This window comes from Pinus tabuliformis, chromosome 1_1, assembly GCF_031772625.1.
Source record: "Pinus tabuliformis cultivar Carrire ecotype Pingquan chromosome 1_1, CPIR1, whole genome shotgun sequence".
NCBI classification, from domain to species: Eukaryota; Viridiplantae; Streptophyta; class Pinopsida; order Pinales; family Pinaceae; genus Pinus; species Pinus tabuliformis.
In genome coordinates this window covers 579,729,286-579,746,062 of record NC_142297.1, presented here as the reverse complement: position 1 = coordinate 579,746,062, position 16,777 = coordinate 579,729,286, and the positions used below count along the sequence as shown (strand labels likewise).

General features: G+C 38.1%; 1 protein-coding gene across 3 annotated transcripts; it reads right to left on the bottom strand.

The window, feature by feature from the left end:
* Nucleotides 1-13,538: 13,538 nt before the first annotated feature.
* On the bottom strand, nucleotides 13,539-16,464 carry LOC149214576 (pentatricopeptide repeat-containing protein At3g12770-like). Of its 3 annotated transcripts, XM_089392329.1 has the most exons (3): nucleotides 16,169-16,464; nucleotides 15,823-15,972; nucleotides 13,539-15,709 (listed from the first exon to the last, which is right to left on the bottom strand). In XM_089392329.1, exons 2-3 carry the CDS (start codon nucleotides 15,874-15,876, stop codon nucleotides 13,781-13,783), a joined length of 1,983 nt encoding a protein of 660 aa, XP_089248455.1. In that variant the 5' UTR covers nucleotides 15,877-15,972; nucleotides 16,169-16,464; the 3' UTR covers nucleotides 13,539-13,780. The 3 variants fall into 3 exon arrangements, with proteins under 3 accessions (XP_089248455.1, XP_089248454.1, XP_089248453.1); XM_089392328.1 differs by having other exon boundaries at nucleotides 15,823-16,464; XM_089392327.1 differs by having other exon boundaries at nucleotides 13,539-15,972.
* Between the last annotated feature and the right edge of the window lie 313 nt (nucleotides 16,465-16,777).

Sequence of the window (16,777 nt, the reverse complement as noted above, 5' to 3'; positions counted from 1 at the left end):
CATGGCAAACTCTCAAAATAGCCTATCAAGGCATGGAGAAAGTGAAGACAGCAAAACTACAGTTGCTGAGGAGAGATTTTGAGAATCTTTGCATGAAGGAGTCAGATAATATTGACTCATTCTTCACACATGTGATTGGTCTGGTCACACAGATAAGGTCTCATGGAAAGATTCTTGAAGAAATGAGGATTGTGGAGAAACTATTGAGGATCCTACCCTCAAGGTTCGATGTGATTGTTACCACCATAGAAGAAACAAAGGATCTCACAAACTTCTCAGTTGATGAACTACATGCATCACTGATAACACATGAGCATAGATTGAGTAGAAATGAAAAATCATCTCTAGAACATGCCTTTAAGACCCAGATGTTCTTTGGAAGAGGAAGAGGTCAAGGCAGAAGAAACAAGAAAGGAAGAGGTCAAGGCAGAAGAAACAAGAAAGGAAGAGGTAGCAATCGAAATCAGAACCAAGGCTAAGGCAGCGGTCAACAAAGTGGACAACATCATGCTCAAGAACAAATGTATGATAAATCCAATGTCCAATGTCACTATTGTAAAAAATATGGGCATTATGCAAATGAATGTAGGAAGAAGCAGCATGACATGAGTAATAGAACTAGTGCAAATTTCACTAGAGAAAATATCAGCGCAAATAATTTGTTTTTAGCTTGTAATATGGCTGAAGAAAAAAGCGAAAATGTATGGTTTCTAGACTCTGGTTGCAGTAACCATATGATAGGAAACATAGCCCCGTTTTCTATGTTAGATCAGAATGTGAAGTCACAAGTCACACTAGGGACTGATAATAAAGTTTCAGTTATGGGAAAAGGAGAAGTGAATGTAACAAAGAAAGGTGAAAAGAAAACCATAACAGATGTTTATTATGTTCTTGGAATGAAATGTAACATCTTAAGTATTGGACAACTTGTTCAAAAGGGTTACAATGTTTTCTTTGTGAATGACGTTTGCACCATCATGGATAAAGCACCCAGCAAACGATGTATTGTTGAAGTGAATATGACAAGGAACAGGATGTTCCCTCTCATAATGAAGGTAGATTTAAAAAATAAATAACAAATAGCAGCAGTGACTCAAGAGGCTTTCCAAAGTGAACCAAAGGATAAAAATTGGTTGTGACACTTGAGATTTGGACATCTCAACTTTAAGGTCTTAATTTGTTGAATAGAAAATGAATGATAAGAGGATTACCATTGATAGAGAAACCAGACAGCCTTTGTGAAAGTTGTATCTTGGGGAAACAACACAGAGAAAGTTTTCCATCTGAGAAAAGCATAAGGGAAAAGCACCCTTAGAGATTATCCACTCAGATTTATGTGGACCGATGCAAACTCCATCACTTGCAGGCAGCCATTATATACTAACATTCATTGATGGTTTTACAAGAAAAACTTGGGTTTATTTCCTAAAGAACAAAAGTGAAGTGTTTGAAAGATTTTGCAATTTCACAGCACTAGTAGAAAACCAAAGCGGGTTGTATATCAAAATTCTAAGAACTGATAGAGGAGGTGAGTATATCTCCAAGGAATTTCTATGTTTTTGTAGATAAAATGGAATTCATAAGCAGTTTACCACTAGGTACACTCCGCAGCAAAATGGAGTTGTCGAAAGGAAGAACAGGACAATCATGGATATGGCGAGGAGTATGTTAAAGGCAAAGCATTTGCCAAATGATTATTGGGCTGAAGTTGTACACTGTGCAGCGTACATTTTGATTAGGTGCCCTACAAAAGCAGTCATGAACAGAGTGTCGGAAGAAGCATGGAGTGGGACAAAGCAAGGAGTCACCCACATGAAAGTTTTTGGATGTGTGGCTTATGCACACATTCAGATCAACTAAGGAAGAAGTTGGACAACAAAGGAAAGAAATGTATTTTCATTGGATACAGTGAGGAATCCAAAGCTTACAGGTTGTATAACCCATCCACCAAGAAGCTTATTGTGAGTAGACATGTTCAGTTCATTGAGGAGGAAACTTGGGATGGAAGCGTAGGGAAAACAGTGAATGTTAAAAACCCTTTGTCACATGATGAAGATGATGAGGAGATGGCTGAAATACATCCCCAAATAGTAGCACCAACACAAGGACAGCAAGAGACACCCTTGATGAGAAATGAAAGTGCTTCTCCAAGCACACCACAAGGAGGAAATTCAAGTGCTTCTTCAAGAACTTGCACACCAAGTGAAAGAGGTAAGAAGTTCAGAAATTTAAGTGACATTTATGAACAAGAGGTAGCAAATGAAGGTATGAACTCTTTGTTTGCTTTATATTGTCATGTTGATGACCTTGTTCATTTCGAAGAAGCAATTAAAGATAGGAAATGGATAGAAGCTATGGATGAGGAGATCAATGCCATAGAAAGAAACAAGAGATGGGATCTAGTTGAACTACCAAAAGGAAAAGAAGTCATTGGAGTTAAATGGGTCTACAAGACCAAGAGTAATGTTGAAGGCAAAATAGAAAGACACAAGGCAAGACTTGTTGTCAAAGGGTATAAGCAGCAGTATGGGAGAGACTATGAGGAAACTTTTGCACTGGTTGCTAGAATGGAAACCGTGAGAGCAGTGCTATCCATAGCAGCACAAAACAAGTGGAAAGTTTACCAAATGGATGTGAAGTCAGCATTCCTAAATGGAGTGTTAATGGAAGAGGTTTACATTGAACAACCTCTAGGCTATGAAAAGAAAGGCCAAGAGCACAAAGTGTGCAGATTGAAGAAAGCTCTTTATGGGCTGAAGCAAGCACCAAGAGCGTAGTACAGTAAGATAGATTCCTATCTACTAGAAAATGGATTTGAAAAGTGTGAGGGAGAACCCACCCTCTATATCAAATAAAAGGATGGTAAAATAGTAATTGTTGTGTTATATGTTGATGATGTTATTTTCACAGGTAACAATGATTACCTCATTGAAAATTTCAAAACAGTCATGAAATAAGAATTTGAAATGACTGACATGGATTTGTTAAGATACTTCTTAGGAATAGAAGTAGAACAAAATGGAAATGAGATTTTTATCTCACAAGCGAAATATGTTAATGAAGTGTTGGAAAGATTTAATATGCAGGAGAGCAAAGCAACAATCACTCCCACAGTGATGGGATTAAAACTCAGCAAAGAGGACAACATCAAGGAATTTGATCCTAGTTTGTACAAGATCATAGTTGGCAGCCTCATATATTTGACTGCAACTAGGCCGGACATAATATATGCTATTAGTTTAATTTTCAGATTCATGGAGAGGCCAAAAGAAGCACATTGGCAGACAGCAAAAAGGATTATGAGGTATGTTAAAGGTACTAAAAGGTTTGGCATTTTATATACTACTTCAGAATGTTCAGATTTAATTGGATACACTAATAGTGATTGGGCTGGAAGTGTAGATGATCGAAAAAGCACAGACGGTTATGTTTTTCACATGGGTTCAGGAGCCATTTCATGGGCTTCTAAAAAACAGCCTATTGTACAAGCGTTTTCAACAGCAGAAGCAGAATATGTGGCAGCTACAGCAGCAACATGTCAAGAAATTTGGATGAGAATGATGTTAAGGAGCTTATGCCAAGAGCAAGCTAAAGAAACTGTGATTTTTTGTGACAATAGTTCAGCTATTTCATTATCCAAGAATGTTGTGTTTCATAAGAGAACGAAACACATTGACACAAAGTTTCATTACATCATAGAAATTGTAAACAATGGAGAAATTGTTTTACAACACTGCAGAACTCAGGAGCAAGTTGCAGACATTCTGACCAAACCATTAGGGCAGAAAAGTTTTGAATTTTTGAGGAAATGTTTGGGTATGACTGATAACCCAGCAATTGAAATTAAAGGGGAGTGTTGAAATTATAATTTCCACTACCGCGTTATATTTCAAAAAACCGCCAGTGTTCATCGCACCGCTTTTCATGAGACGGTGGTATATATCGGAGGGGCAGCGATTACAATCAGCAGCCGACACGTGGATGAGCCGTTTTGCAAAATAGGTTTTTTCCCGAAGCGTAAACTTCAGCAAAAAAGGCCACGCGATATGGTTTTTCAACCGTCCGATGAGATCAACGGTTGATACATGCCTGCATCATGACTTGACGTGAAGTGCAATTCTCGTTGACCGCCAGTTTTGTTAGAAAATAAACATTAATGAAATTTAATGTGAATGGTAAACGTTGGTAAAAGCTTTGAATTATATTAGTTTTTTAATTCACGGGAAGTATGGGCATAGAATATAGTATTGTTATGTTTTTTTTGTTATTTTTTGCATATGCAAAGGGAAATACGCAGTAGCGTGAAGTTTTTTTTGTGGTTGTCCGTTGAGAAAACAAAAGGAATGTGTAGCAGCGCGAGAGCAATTTTTTTTTTAGAGATTAAAATGAAATATGCAGCAGCGTGAATGAAACGAGAAGATTTTTTTTACAGCAGTGAATGTAAAGAAATTGTTTTTACACACAATAGTGTAGAATTTGAAGACAGAGACAAAGTAAATTTTTTGTGGAACTGAAGTGTTCATGTGCAATCCCTCTGTTAAGAGGAAGATCTTCTTGTTGTAATAGCCAGTGTTATTAATGAATGCAAATTTCATTGTGCATATGTGAAACTCTGTTTTGAAAGCAATTTTTTGCTTCCCTGTGTTAAGATCCTGCGTTAAAACAGAGCATTATTCTCTGTTCACATTCATTTTTGTTCTGGAATTATCAGAAATTCCCAACATAAAAGTTAGCAAATGCATGAAGCTCTAAACTGGCTTTGAGGTTTATGAAAGAAACGATATGCCTATGGAATTGGCGAAATGCTAGTGGAAGACCTGCGCTCATGGGCAGATGGGTGTGATTTGGAGCGTGGTCGAGATACTTGGTGAATAGCTAGGCATGGTGTTAGTCGAATCATTTCTATGGCTGGCACCGGTTCCTTCTTTCTAAATCCATTTGCGCCATCACACTGGAAAATACATTTTTTTGTATTTTTATTAAAAACTAAAATTTAAAAATAAAATTTATTTTGTATTGTTTTTTTAACTACTTTAAAAAAAAAATTTAAAAAATAAAAATAAAAAATCCTATTTTTAAAACAAACTAGAAAATTTATTGATGTAGGGGAAAAAATAGCAAATGGAGATAAGCATATTGCAAACCTCTAATTTATTCATTCTTGAAAACATTTATAAACATCCTACTTCTTGATCCTCGAGATCGTGTAAAGATACGAGAGGAGAGCATACTTATTCGACACTGAAAACAACATCCTACATACTTTATGCTAATTGGAAATTTCAAATTATTATGTGTAATTAAATTTCCAATGTAACCATTCACGCAATAGTAGTAAAAATATATTCATTTCCAATTTCACGAATTTAAAATGAAAATATACAAGAATGATTGAATTTAATTGTTGTCACTATGATTTAGCGAAATAAAAACAAAAATGAAATTGATCTAACCTATTATTTGCTTGAAACCATTGAAACCATCTTTCGATAAGGCTTTCATAGGCATGATTTCTACTCTGATTTAAATCATGTTGTAGCTCCCCTTTGTTGTCCTTAATCTCATGTTTGAATAATTGTTCCTCATCAGATGTATAGGATTCTTCAAAGGTTGATTCTTTGTTTTCTTCTGGAAGAGTAGTTAAGCTTTTGAAAGTGGTTAAGATCTCTTCTTCTTGGGAAGAGGAGATCCTGGCTTTTGCTAGGACCTGAGTGAGTTGTTCCAAACTTATACTCATCGTTGAATCATCTCACTGATACACATATGGATTAGTGATATACATATGGATTAGTGGGAGTGCCCAAAACTAAAATCTGAATGTAAAACTAAATGAAAATAAACTAGTTGCATGTACCTATTCTTGCGAAAACCATAAATCATACTTTGCAGAAATTAAACACATTTGTGGTTATCAAGCAAGAAAACTAAATCAAACTATGATAATATAGAAAGCAGTAAATAACAACTAGTGATTCAGTTGTCAAGCAAGCAAACTAGGATAGCTGGTAAGCAAGCAATTTAATGACAATCAAATCAAACCTAGGAAATGAAATCACTCTTGCGGAAAAGTAAACTAAACTTCAATTCATTGTGCCTCCCCAGCAACGGCGCCAAAATGTTGGGCGAAAGTATTGTCATTTAATAATTTCCCAATCATTAATTGTCAACCCGAGGATTTCGTAGACTTATGAGGCACATGCACAATATATGCAAAATTGAAGCCAAATTAACCTAATCTAATGTTTGAAATTGAAGCACACAACTGAAATTAAATTGCATAAATTAAATTAATCTAGAAATATGAAATTTCATAAAAGAAAAACAACATATGAAAAGCAACAAAATAACGAATAACCAAAACAAACACATGTGAACTCACATTCACAATAAAGAAATCTCAATCTATTTGTTATCACTCAGGTTGTCCCTTTTGACTCCTAAAGGGATACGGCCGAGGTAACCACAAACCAACTTTGGACTGCAGGCCCTAGCCTGCCTGCAGTCAGAGAGGGCTCTCTCTTTATGATTTAGCTTTGTTGAAGGGGGTGATTTTAGGCTAGTTATGATGCACAGGGGTTTTGATTGAGTTTTGGTGGGAAAACTGACACTTTCAGGTAGAGAGGCTGAGTATAGTCTGAATGTTTCAAACCATTGGGCGTGGAGTCGAGGAGGGGGAACTGCTGCTGTCTTTCCTTAATAACAGTGAGGGGAAAATGGAGCAAGATAACTGAAGCAGAAGCAACTTTCAGGTTTCCAGGGATGGCAAGAATGCTAAAGAAAGAGAGGCAATTAAGAATCTCTCCAACAAATTAGCAGAGGAAACAACAAGGCACTACCTAGGAGCAGTTAAGAATCCCTAGATAATTGGCCAGCACAGGTGAACTGGGGTAAACATGAGCCAGAAGGAATTCAATGTTCATAACCAATTCATTCAGAAGAAAACATCAAGAAACAGCAGGAATTGAGCATAGAGAGTATTTAAACTAATTCTAGGCTATTCTTTTTTCTTGCTATTTAGATAATGGCAAACACATAAACAAAGATAAGAGGCACTTATTGCTTCGGGCCACAGCGTAGGAATTCCATCTTCAACTCTTCAACACATTCATCAACAACAGACAGTTCGCTCTCCAAGCTTTAAGCAATCTTTGATTACAGAAAAATTCAGGTATACACAGCGAGTCTCTGGCGAAAATTATCAATTGAACAACCCTTAAAACTATACAGAGGGTGGTATATATAGGGCAAAACTCTATGCAGAGTTCCTTTATTACATCTTGACCTAAGTAGGTCATAAAAATGACTACTTGACCTAATCCTATCTAGAAATAAATGCAAAGAATGTCTCGGGCCGTGCTCAGGGCCAATGTGTCAAAACTGAATGAATGATGCTATCCTCGGTGGCTTGCTGCAGTGCTTTCTGCAATAAATGGGTATGGGTTTATGCTTTATTGCTGCCCTGGTGCCTTAAATGTCTTGACGGTGATTTGAAAGCAAGGATGGGCTGATGCTTATCGATTTGATTTTCTGGGGGCTTCATCAATGTTCAGGTGCCTCGAGCCCCTAAAAAATCATGACTGATTCTTTCTGGCGTCCTTTCTTCCACTGATACTCTCTGACAAAATCTGGGCTGCTGATCTGCTGTGCTGCGTGTCTAATCACCAGTAAATGGCCGTTGTTCGGCCTTTGTATCATCTGGAATTGTCTTCTGATCCTTTTGGCATGCTCTGTGAAGAAAACTGATCATTTTTGTGCCTTTTCGGCCTCAGAATTCGATTCCGGGGCTTCGAAGTGCGACTTTCGCGTCTCTGCGTCAAAAAAAGGGTTGATGACGTCAGCATTGTACGGCGGGTGACGTCAGCATGATGTCAGCATGGCGACGTGGTGGGATGACATCAGCAAGACGTCATCTCGTACGGACGATGACGTGGCAAGTACGGTGGCGGGACACGTGGCAGGAGGCCACGCAGGCAGGTGACTCATCGAGTGACTGTACAAGGGGGGTGACGTGGGCTGGTGACGTCACCGGGTGGTAAGCGGTATGTGGTGCACCGCTTATGGGGGATGGCGGTTTCGGAGGGAGGGGCTCCGCCACAACCCGGCGCCTGACGCGTGGCAGGAGTACGGCGGCAAAACCGCCGAACTCCCGGACGTTAAAGGCCGAGCGCGTCGGGGATAAGGATGCCCGCCAGCCGTAGATCTGTGGGGCTGTGTATCGGACGGCTGGCGGCGGACGCGACGGGATATGGGGTTAACGGGCGGGAATATTCACAGGAATATTCTGAATTTAATATGCGCGGCGGGTTATAGACTTAGGAAAACGGGTTTGTGGGGTTAAATAAAGGCGTGGGTTAATGTTTATGCGCAGGAAATTTGGGTTAGGGGTGGAATGTGGATTTTTTGGGGGTTTTTAGGGTTAAGGGAGAGGTTGCTAGCTGACCAGATGTCAAACTAGTTCCTCAATGACTCGGATGGGCTAAAAACAGTCCCAGATGGACTGAGATTTCCCTGACTTAGTATAATTATGGCTATAGTGCCAGGGATGGGATATTTACATAGGGGAGTGTTATATACATGATTTTAATAGGGGGAGGGAAAAACTAATAGGGAGTTACATAATAAGGGTGATGAGAAAAAAAAAAGATTTTAGTGAACTCCAGCCTGAGTACCTCCAACTGAAAAACTACCTCAAACCAAAAATGGATTGCTTAATCAAAATTGGAACACAGCAGTGGCCCTTAGACCAGCCTACTCTTATGGATACTTTGTGGCCATATGTAGCAAATATGGAGCATTGCAGCATGCATAGCACGACATATTTGGCATGTAAAACTGTCGATCATGAAAGATGATTAACTTGCTGCAGCAGGAGGCTAACACTATTACATTACACTAACTTACAATCCTCTCCAACCATAACATTATATAACATAACATAACATTACATTCGTCTCATATTAGATCTCCTCCAAAATAGAGAGAGAGCACTCATATTTATACATGAGTTGCTTTGAAAAGGAGATAAGCAACTCATAAATACAACTCCAGTTTTCTCTCAACCAATTTCCATAATTACAAAATATGATCCCTTCAAATCCTCACACAAATCTTGGATGAGATATCCATATCCTCATGATCTTCTCCTTGAAATGGGCTTGAATGATTATCTCCTCAAATCTCTTTGAATAATCCTTTATTGAGATATTTTATCCCATGAGAAATGTTTGACTCCTCCCAAATCTTCTTTCAATCTTGAAGAGAATTCACAATTGAACCTTGGAGGCCACATAAGAGTGTCTTGGAACCTTCCAAATCACTTACACATGTCACCAAACATATTTCACCTTTAGGTATAAGTAAATCTATGTTATTTTTCTAACTTTTAAACATAAATCCACTCTAAATACTTGAAACTAATAACTTTGGAAAACACTAATGTCACGACATATGGACATGAAAATGGAGGCTAATGTAAGGTTATAGAGTTGCGAAATGTGAGTGAAATAGTGGCGATGAAGGTAAAAATGTATGACATTTTGGAGGCTCAACATCTCCTAAGTTTCGTTGTTGTCGGAAGCTGCCAGTTGCCATGAGTTACTGCCCTAGTCGAAGTTGATGGAAAGATGTCGAAATTCTAGGAGGTTGACTTGGTGTGGAGGGAAGGTCTGGTCAAGGTCTAGGGTGAAGAGTCTCAAAGAATTCTATTGAAAGGAAGAATTATCTTGACTGGTTTTTCCCCTCAAGGGAGGTTTTGCCCTGGCATGTGCCTACATCTTGTGTCTATTGTTTTATGTGTTGTTGCTTTTGGTAATTGATTGATGAATTAAAGAAAGATAAAGCATCATAATAATAAGAAACATCACAAGTAATTATCAAGATCAAGAAAATCTTTACTTCCTTTCTAATTTTCCAACATTGATCATGGCAAGAAAGAAAAGAACATGAAAAGGAATAAGAACCAAGGGAAAGGGGTGATGATATTGATGCTAGGGAAAAAATATTGTTAAGTAGAGTCAAACACAATAACAATGACATAAACTTGAGCATACTTATGCTCAAGGAAATGAAACTAATATTGGAGTAAAAATTAGTATAAATTAGGATCAAACCCAAAAACAATGGTGTAACTTAAACATGCATGTTTGTATGAATGATACATATGCTCACAAGTTCCCTCATCTTGGTAAAATCAAACAAGAGAGGACTCATCTATGCAATCAACGAAACCTAACAACATCATGCAATGTTGCAATAACATTTCCCTTTGTGTAAACTAGTTGCTAATCAAGGTTAATCAATTAACACTTCATCCTCTTCGAACAACTTCCAAAAGGGTGACCCTCAACCATCATCACATCTTGGTTATTTCCAATATGGTGAATCTCCAAATGTTTAATCATAATTATGTGACACTTAACCTTGAGTCTTCCACTAGCAAGGACACTATGATGCTTTCTCTAATAGTTCTTGTGTGAATTAACCTACTAAAGGTGAAACCTTCATTGGCTTTGTCTAGAGATCTAAGAAAGGCACATATTGCTCACACTAGGGCAGCTCAATACTGCAATGTTGTTACAAATTTAGTGCAATCCCATTGTGATATGTTATTTTTAAGGCATTGTAAACTTTTCCTTAGCAACATAAGGCTTTGTTGAAAGCTATTAAGAGGCATTGAACCTACAAATTCTAGATTAATTACATTTGATTTATATAATATTGAATCATTCTCCCTTATTTTGTAGCCTTCAAGTGTCACTATTAGGAATTTCGACAACCATCAATGCATAGTGGATGAGGGAGCTTCCTCATTGGCATGTCGATGGCCATATGGAAGAAAATGGGCTCTACTAGTCTTGTCACCACTACAAATTACTTTAAGAACCTTTTATGGGAGTCCTTCCCGATGTCTAGGAGTTGTAAATAACTTATTTTTCATCTTAGGTAGTAAAAATGTTTTGATTGATGTAGAAGTTGTGATGTTGTTTGGACCACAACATGTAACATAGGAGGAACCATATGTATGCCATTGAAGTAGTTGCACCATTTGTCTTAGAACTATATGCATGCCATGATGGTACTTTCATCGTTTGTCTTTCTTACTATGAAATTTCCCATGAAGGAAAAGTGGTATTTATCAATGAATGTAAATGCATTGCTACCCCTGCTTCAAATAATGTTTTTCCCTTGGGTGTGCTTTCACAATTTTATTCATGTATTTTAAATGCTAGCTTGATCTTTATAATGACTCATCATTGTTGGGGCCAATTCTAAATGATCTTTTGCTTATGGCTTTGTCTACCCTAATTCAAGTCTATACTTGTGACGAGAAGAAGCCTTTAACAATAGGTCATGAGACTTGTTATGTTGCACACTATTTGATGGCATTTTCTGATTTTCCTACCTCTTTGGACTTAGTATTCCCTTTCAATATAGAGTTCTTTAAGGCTTTGACAACTTTTGGAATGGAAGAATATGTTGTAAAACCTTTAGACTATGTCCTCCTTGGTGATGTGAATAGTTTCCATCCATCTTTCCTTACTCATGCTTGGGAAGAAACTTCCTTGGTCTAATTTGAAATAACAAAACCGCTTGATTTTTCCATTGAATGCAATGTTGTCAAATAGCTGAATGTTGAGAACATTTCCATTTATTTAATAACTCATAAAAAAATTGATAAAACTTTCCAATTGTTGTTTCATGGGTGCATTGCCATGCACTAGATTTCAAGGTACTTTTGGATGATTCTCCTAACCATAGTTGGATCAATGAGGTACATTCCTAAACTGGGATATAAATTTCGGTATTCCTTCTACAACATTGCATATGAATCTTCTACCACCCAAATTCCTTGTAGAATTCCCCCATTAGACATGAGTGCATCAATTTAACTCATTTCTTCCCCTTAACACACATCCAATGACAAAACCTTCATATAATGGGTTTCCCTAAAGTAGCACCCTATTGTTGTTCGACACCCACCATGACAATTTTACACTGGAATGAGAGCTCTTCTAGACCAAGTTTGCAGTGTAAACCTCAATCTTCTCACTCATCTCTTTATGGTCATTCCCATACAAGCTCCCAAATATTCTTTGACCATTTTCTTTTGTGCATTATTTTTTGTTGATTGCATCCATTTGTCACTTGTTGCTTTTTGTCTTCGTTACACGAATTGCATCCAAATCATTACCATTAGCCGGGGGTATGCACTTGAGAAGGAAGAATATTTATTAATGATTACACAAGAGTGAAATATATCTTCCTCTTCAACATGTCCATCAATGTCAACATCACTAGTTGATTCACTTGCATCACAAATGAACTCCCATGGCAATGACTTTCATGAGATGTTTGATAATAAACTCAATGTTTACTAATCCAACTCACTTGTTATTGAGAATGTAAAGCCTAATTTACAAACCATATTCATTACTTTGATCATGAACGTTGATGTAATTATTGTAATAGATATTGTTTTGTGTCATTTTATCTTTTGTTCAATTTATTGATTGTGCTTATTATTAGAATTTTTTAATTAATAATATATAACTGGAAAGATTTTATTTACCAGCTTGGGGTCTGGGTAAGACCTAGCTCATGTGAAACTAAGATCAACCTAGTTAGGTACACATAGTTATTTCGTCATTTTGCAGATTTTAGGGAGGGTCATAATTGGAACCATCTCATTTTGAAACTCAGGAATTGAAGAATTTAGAGTTCGTAACTCATAAGTCATTCGCTTAAATGCAAATTAGTTCTTAGGGGGCAACGAGGGGAAGGTAAGCACAACGAGAAGGAGAATTGTTGTTGAAAATGAAGCAAAATACACTTACAGTGACACTGATCAAAAGTTGTAAGAAAAAAGTTGTAAGAAAAGCAGAGAGAGATTGACTATAATATGCAAACAAGGGATCACTGCAAAACTGAAATCAGTTCCAATTTAGGATGTATACAAATTTCTGAAGAAATATTTGTAAGGCCATTACAGGATATAGATGGTTTTAATGAACTCAAAGGGTATGCGAAATGCTCGAAGGTAAGAATCGAAGGTAAGAAGCATAGAGAATTGTACACTTGATGCAGAGGGCGAGCTTGTTCCAAAAAACCCGGTTAGGTTAGCCATATGCTTTTTGTTATATATATAGTTTGGGTAAAGATAAATATAATTTCTAAAGTAACGCTGAAGATGGTGCTGGTTAAAATAAGAACATGGTGTATTTTCTGGCTCAAACCCTCCTGTGAATTCAACCATACAGACAGAGAGTAGAGAATTCATGTAAAATTCCATTGCGCATTTTGATGATTGAAACAATCTAGATACAATGCAAATGGACCTATCATAACAATGTGGACCTGTCAAACTATGATGAGAATGTGCATGCCTAATAAGCACAGCACTATGCTTGAGTGATGAAGTTTCCCAGCTCAAAAATAAATAAGCTAGTCTGCCCAAGTAATCACATTTAGCAAGCCTGGAAATATAGACTACCTAATGTTATGGTTATGATGCTTTAATTGACAGATATTGCCAGAAACAATTGCTCTGAATATTTATAGTGGTATTCTGGTCTCTATCAATAAACGTATGTATCATGGCTTTAGTTTACAACATCTTCCCATAAATTGATTTAGAGTCCACTTTTTTACTCCGTGGATGTCCAAAGGTTGCATTGCCTGCGAAACAAATTAATGCCTAGATCACAGTTACTAATCCTAGGACAGTGAAACACTCATGTTTGTTGTTACCAATTCCTACTTTTGGTAATTATCTTAATTAAACTTACCAGTAATCCCCACAAGAACATAATCCTTCCTTAACAACATGGAAACGGTTTGCATCCCTCACAATAATTTCTCGTTTGACAATCTTGGAGATGTACTTTGTAGCAATGTGGCAATCACCACATACACGGAGGTTCTTGGTAATGCGGATTGGGGTTCCAGGGCTGGTACTGAGTAGACCAAATGCAATGGCCAACTTCTCACTGTGACTGCCAAGTAAGTCTTCCTTCACCTCCTCCTCCACATCATGCAATACGAAATTTGTATTAGGCACGTATCCTGCATCCTTAATAAGCACACCTAAGTCCTCCAACATTGCATAGATTTTTTCAGATTCGGGATGTGATTTGTCTCCCACAAGGAATGCATGAATCCTGTTATTTACTTCAATCGAGCTGCATCCTGCGATTTTTCTCACCCCCCTTTCCCTCATCAACGCTCTCACCTTTACCACATCATTCCATCTACCAGCAGCAGCATAGATGTTTGAGAGGAGTACGTAACGACCAGCATTTTTTGGGTCTAAGTCAAAAACACGTTTTGCAACCCATTCTCCTAACTCAATATTGCAGTGAATGCTGCAGGCTCCTAGCAATGCACCCCAAACATTAGTGCCTGGTTCAAACGGCATCTTTTCAATGAAGTTTCGTGCCTCGTCCAGATGCCCAGCACGTCCAAGAAGGTCAACCATACATGCATAGTGCTCCCCACAGGGTGCGATGCAGTGATCTCGAATCATACAATCAAAATAATGCCAGCCTTCTTCCACAAGGCCTGCATGACTGCATGCAGACAAAACACAGATGAAGGTCACATGATCCGGCTTTACACCTCTCTGTTGCATTTGGCTAAAAATTTCAAGGGCCTTATCCCCCTGACCATACATTCCATAACCATCAATCATCGCACTCCATGAGACCACGTTTCTTTTAAGCATTTTGTCAAACACTTGGCGTGCCGTCTCTATACTTCCACATTTGGCATACAAGTCTACGAGGGCAGATCCAACAAAAACATCAGAGTCAAATCCACTTTTAATTATATATCCATGAATCCATTTAGCTTGTTGTAAAGCTGCCAATTCTGCAAACACTGGAATCACGCTTGCCATACTTACTGTGGTTGGCTTAACGCCTTCTGATTGCATTTGATTAAAGAGACACAATGCCTCATCACAACTCCCATTGTGTCCATACCCGCCAATCATTGTATTCCATGAAACCACATCTTTCGTTGGCATTCTGTCAAACACTTCACGTGCACTCTCTAATTCCCCACACTTGGCATACATAGCCACAAGGGAGTTCCCCACAAATACAACTGACTCAAACCCACTTCTGAATGCGTGGTCATGAATGGCCTTCCCCTCGACTAGAGCAGACATCTCAGCGCACGCCTTGAATACAAAATTATAACTAAAACTGTCTGGCTCAATTCCTGACTCCTGCATTTTGTAATGTAGTGCAATGGCCTCCTCATAAGGTCCATTGATGGCATACCCCGCAATCATCTCATTCCATGAGACGACATCTCTCTTTGGCATCTTGTCAAACACTTGGCGTGCTTTTCCCATCTCCCCACACTTGGAGTACATGCCCACAAGGGCATTCCCCACAAACAGATCAGACTCAAGTCCCAATCTGATTATCTGATCATGAATCTCCTTCCCTACCCCTAAAGACAACAGGCCAGCACAGGCCTTGAGCACAAAATTAAAAGTGAAAGTGTCTGGCCGTATACCTGCTTTCTCCATTTGGTAATAGAGTTCAATGGCTCCGTCACAGAATCCACTGGTGGCATATCCTCTGATCATCACATTCCATAAAAACGCATTTTGGTTTGGCATTTTGTCAAACAGTTGCCGTGCATTCGCCATGCTGCCAAACATGGCATACATGCTCACAAGTCTGGATGAAAGATTTATGTCCTGGTTCATAAATCCAGTAATGAGCATATGGGCGTGGAGTTGGCTGAGCTGTTTGATGTGGGTACATGTGTTTAATAGGGAAGCATATGTGGGCAGGTATAGAGATTTATTACCTTGTGGTTTGTGTATATTCTCCCTATGTATACCACTGATGAGCTTGTGGGCATCGAATTGCCTCAGCGCTTTCATGTTTGTATTCAGCAAGATGTATGAAAGCTTGCAGCAGCTGGTTACATGGGCACTTTCTCTCCATATGATAAAACCTGTGAAGGATATTCAGTTAAGCGAGGTTTCATGAAATTTCTTTAAAAAATTAGTTTTCTTTTAAATAATGTACCGGGCTTTGTCAGCTGGGCTGTAGTTTAGCCATAAGTTCGTGGGAGATTCCCACAATTAATCCTGATTCAACACTCGGTGTATTTTGTATTACTGGAGAATTCCCAGAGCTAGGAAATTTACCTCACTCCCAAAGAATTTCAGTTTGCGAAGAGGAATGAGAAAATGCGGCCGACTTGATCGAAATTGAATTGTGTTGATAGCTTTCAGCGTAACATTCAACAAAGTATTGGTTTAGCAGCAAAGCCCAGCACTTGCAGCAATGATTAGACTGAGTTTTGGCACAGTTAAAATTTTCACACCTAAGTTCGAAATCGCCTGCAATGTCTCAGCGCTAGGCAGAACAGGGTTAAATGGCAACTTTGTCAGTACAGCAGTGTGAGGAATCTTGTCTCGAGATTTATTTATGTATTTTTTCCGCAATTGAAAACGTATATGGTTCTAAACCAGGTGTGCGAGGAGGACAATTATTATGGGTTGTTATTATAGAATGAATCATCATAATTATTCACAAGGGGTGAGGAGGACAATTATTATTAGTTGTTATTTTGGAATTACTCATTACTATTATTTACTAAAATTACTGAGTCACATGAAATTATTCATTTTTGAGGGCTTTTGGTCATTAGGGATAGGATTTCACTCCTTGCAAGATGCTTCTAGGTATAGGACATTAACCTATTTCTTTACATCCTAGAGACAAAAATTTAACCAAACAAAAATAATTTTAGA

Excerpts from the sequence above, each read along its gene's own strand:
- LOC149214576 (XM_089392327.1), bottom strand. The coding sequence starts at position 15,898 with ATGAAAGCGCTGAGGCAATTCGATGCCCACAAGCTCATCAGTGGTATA.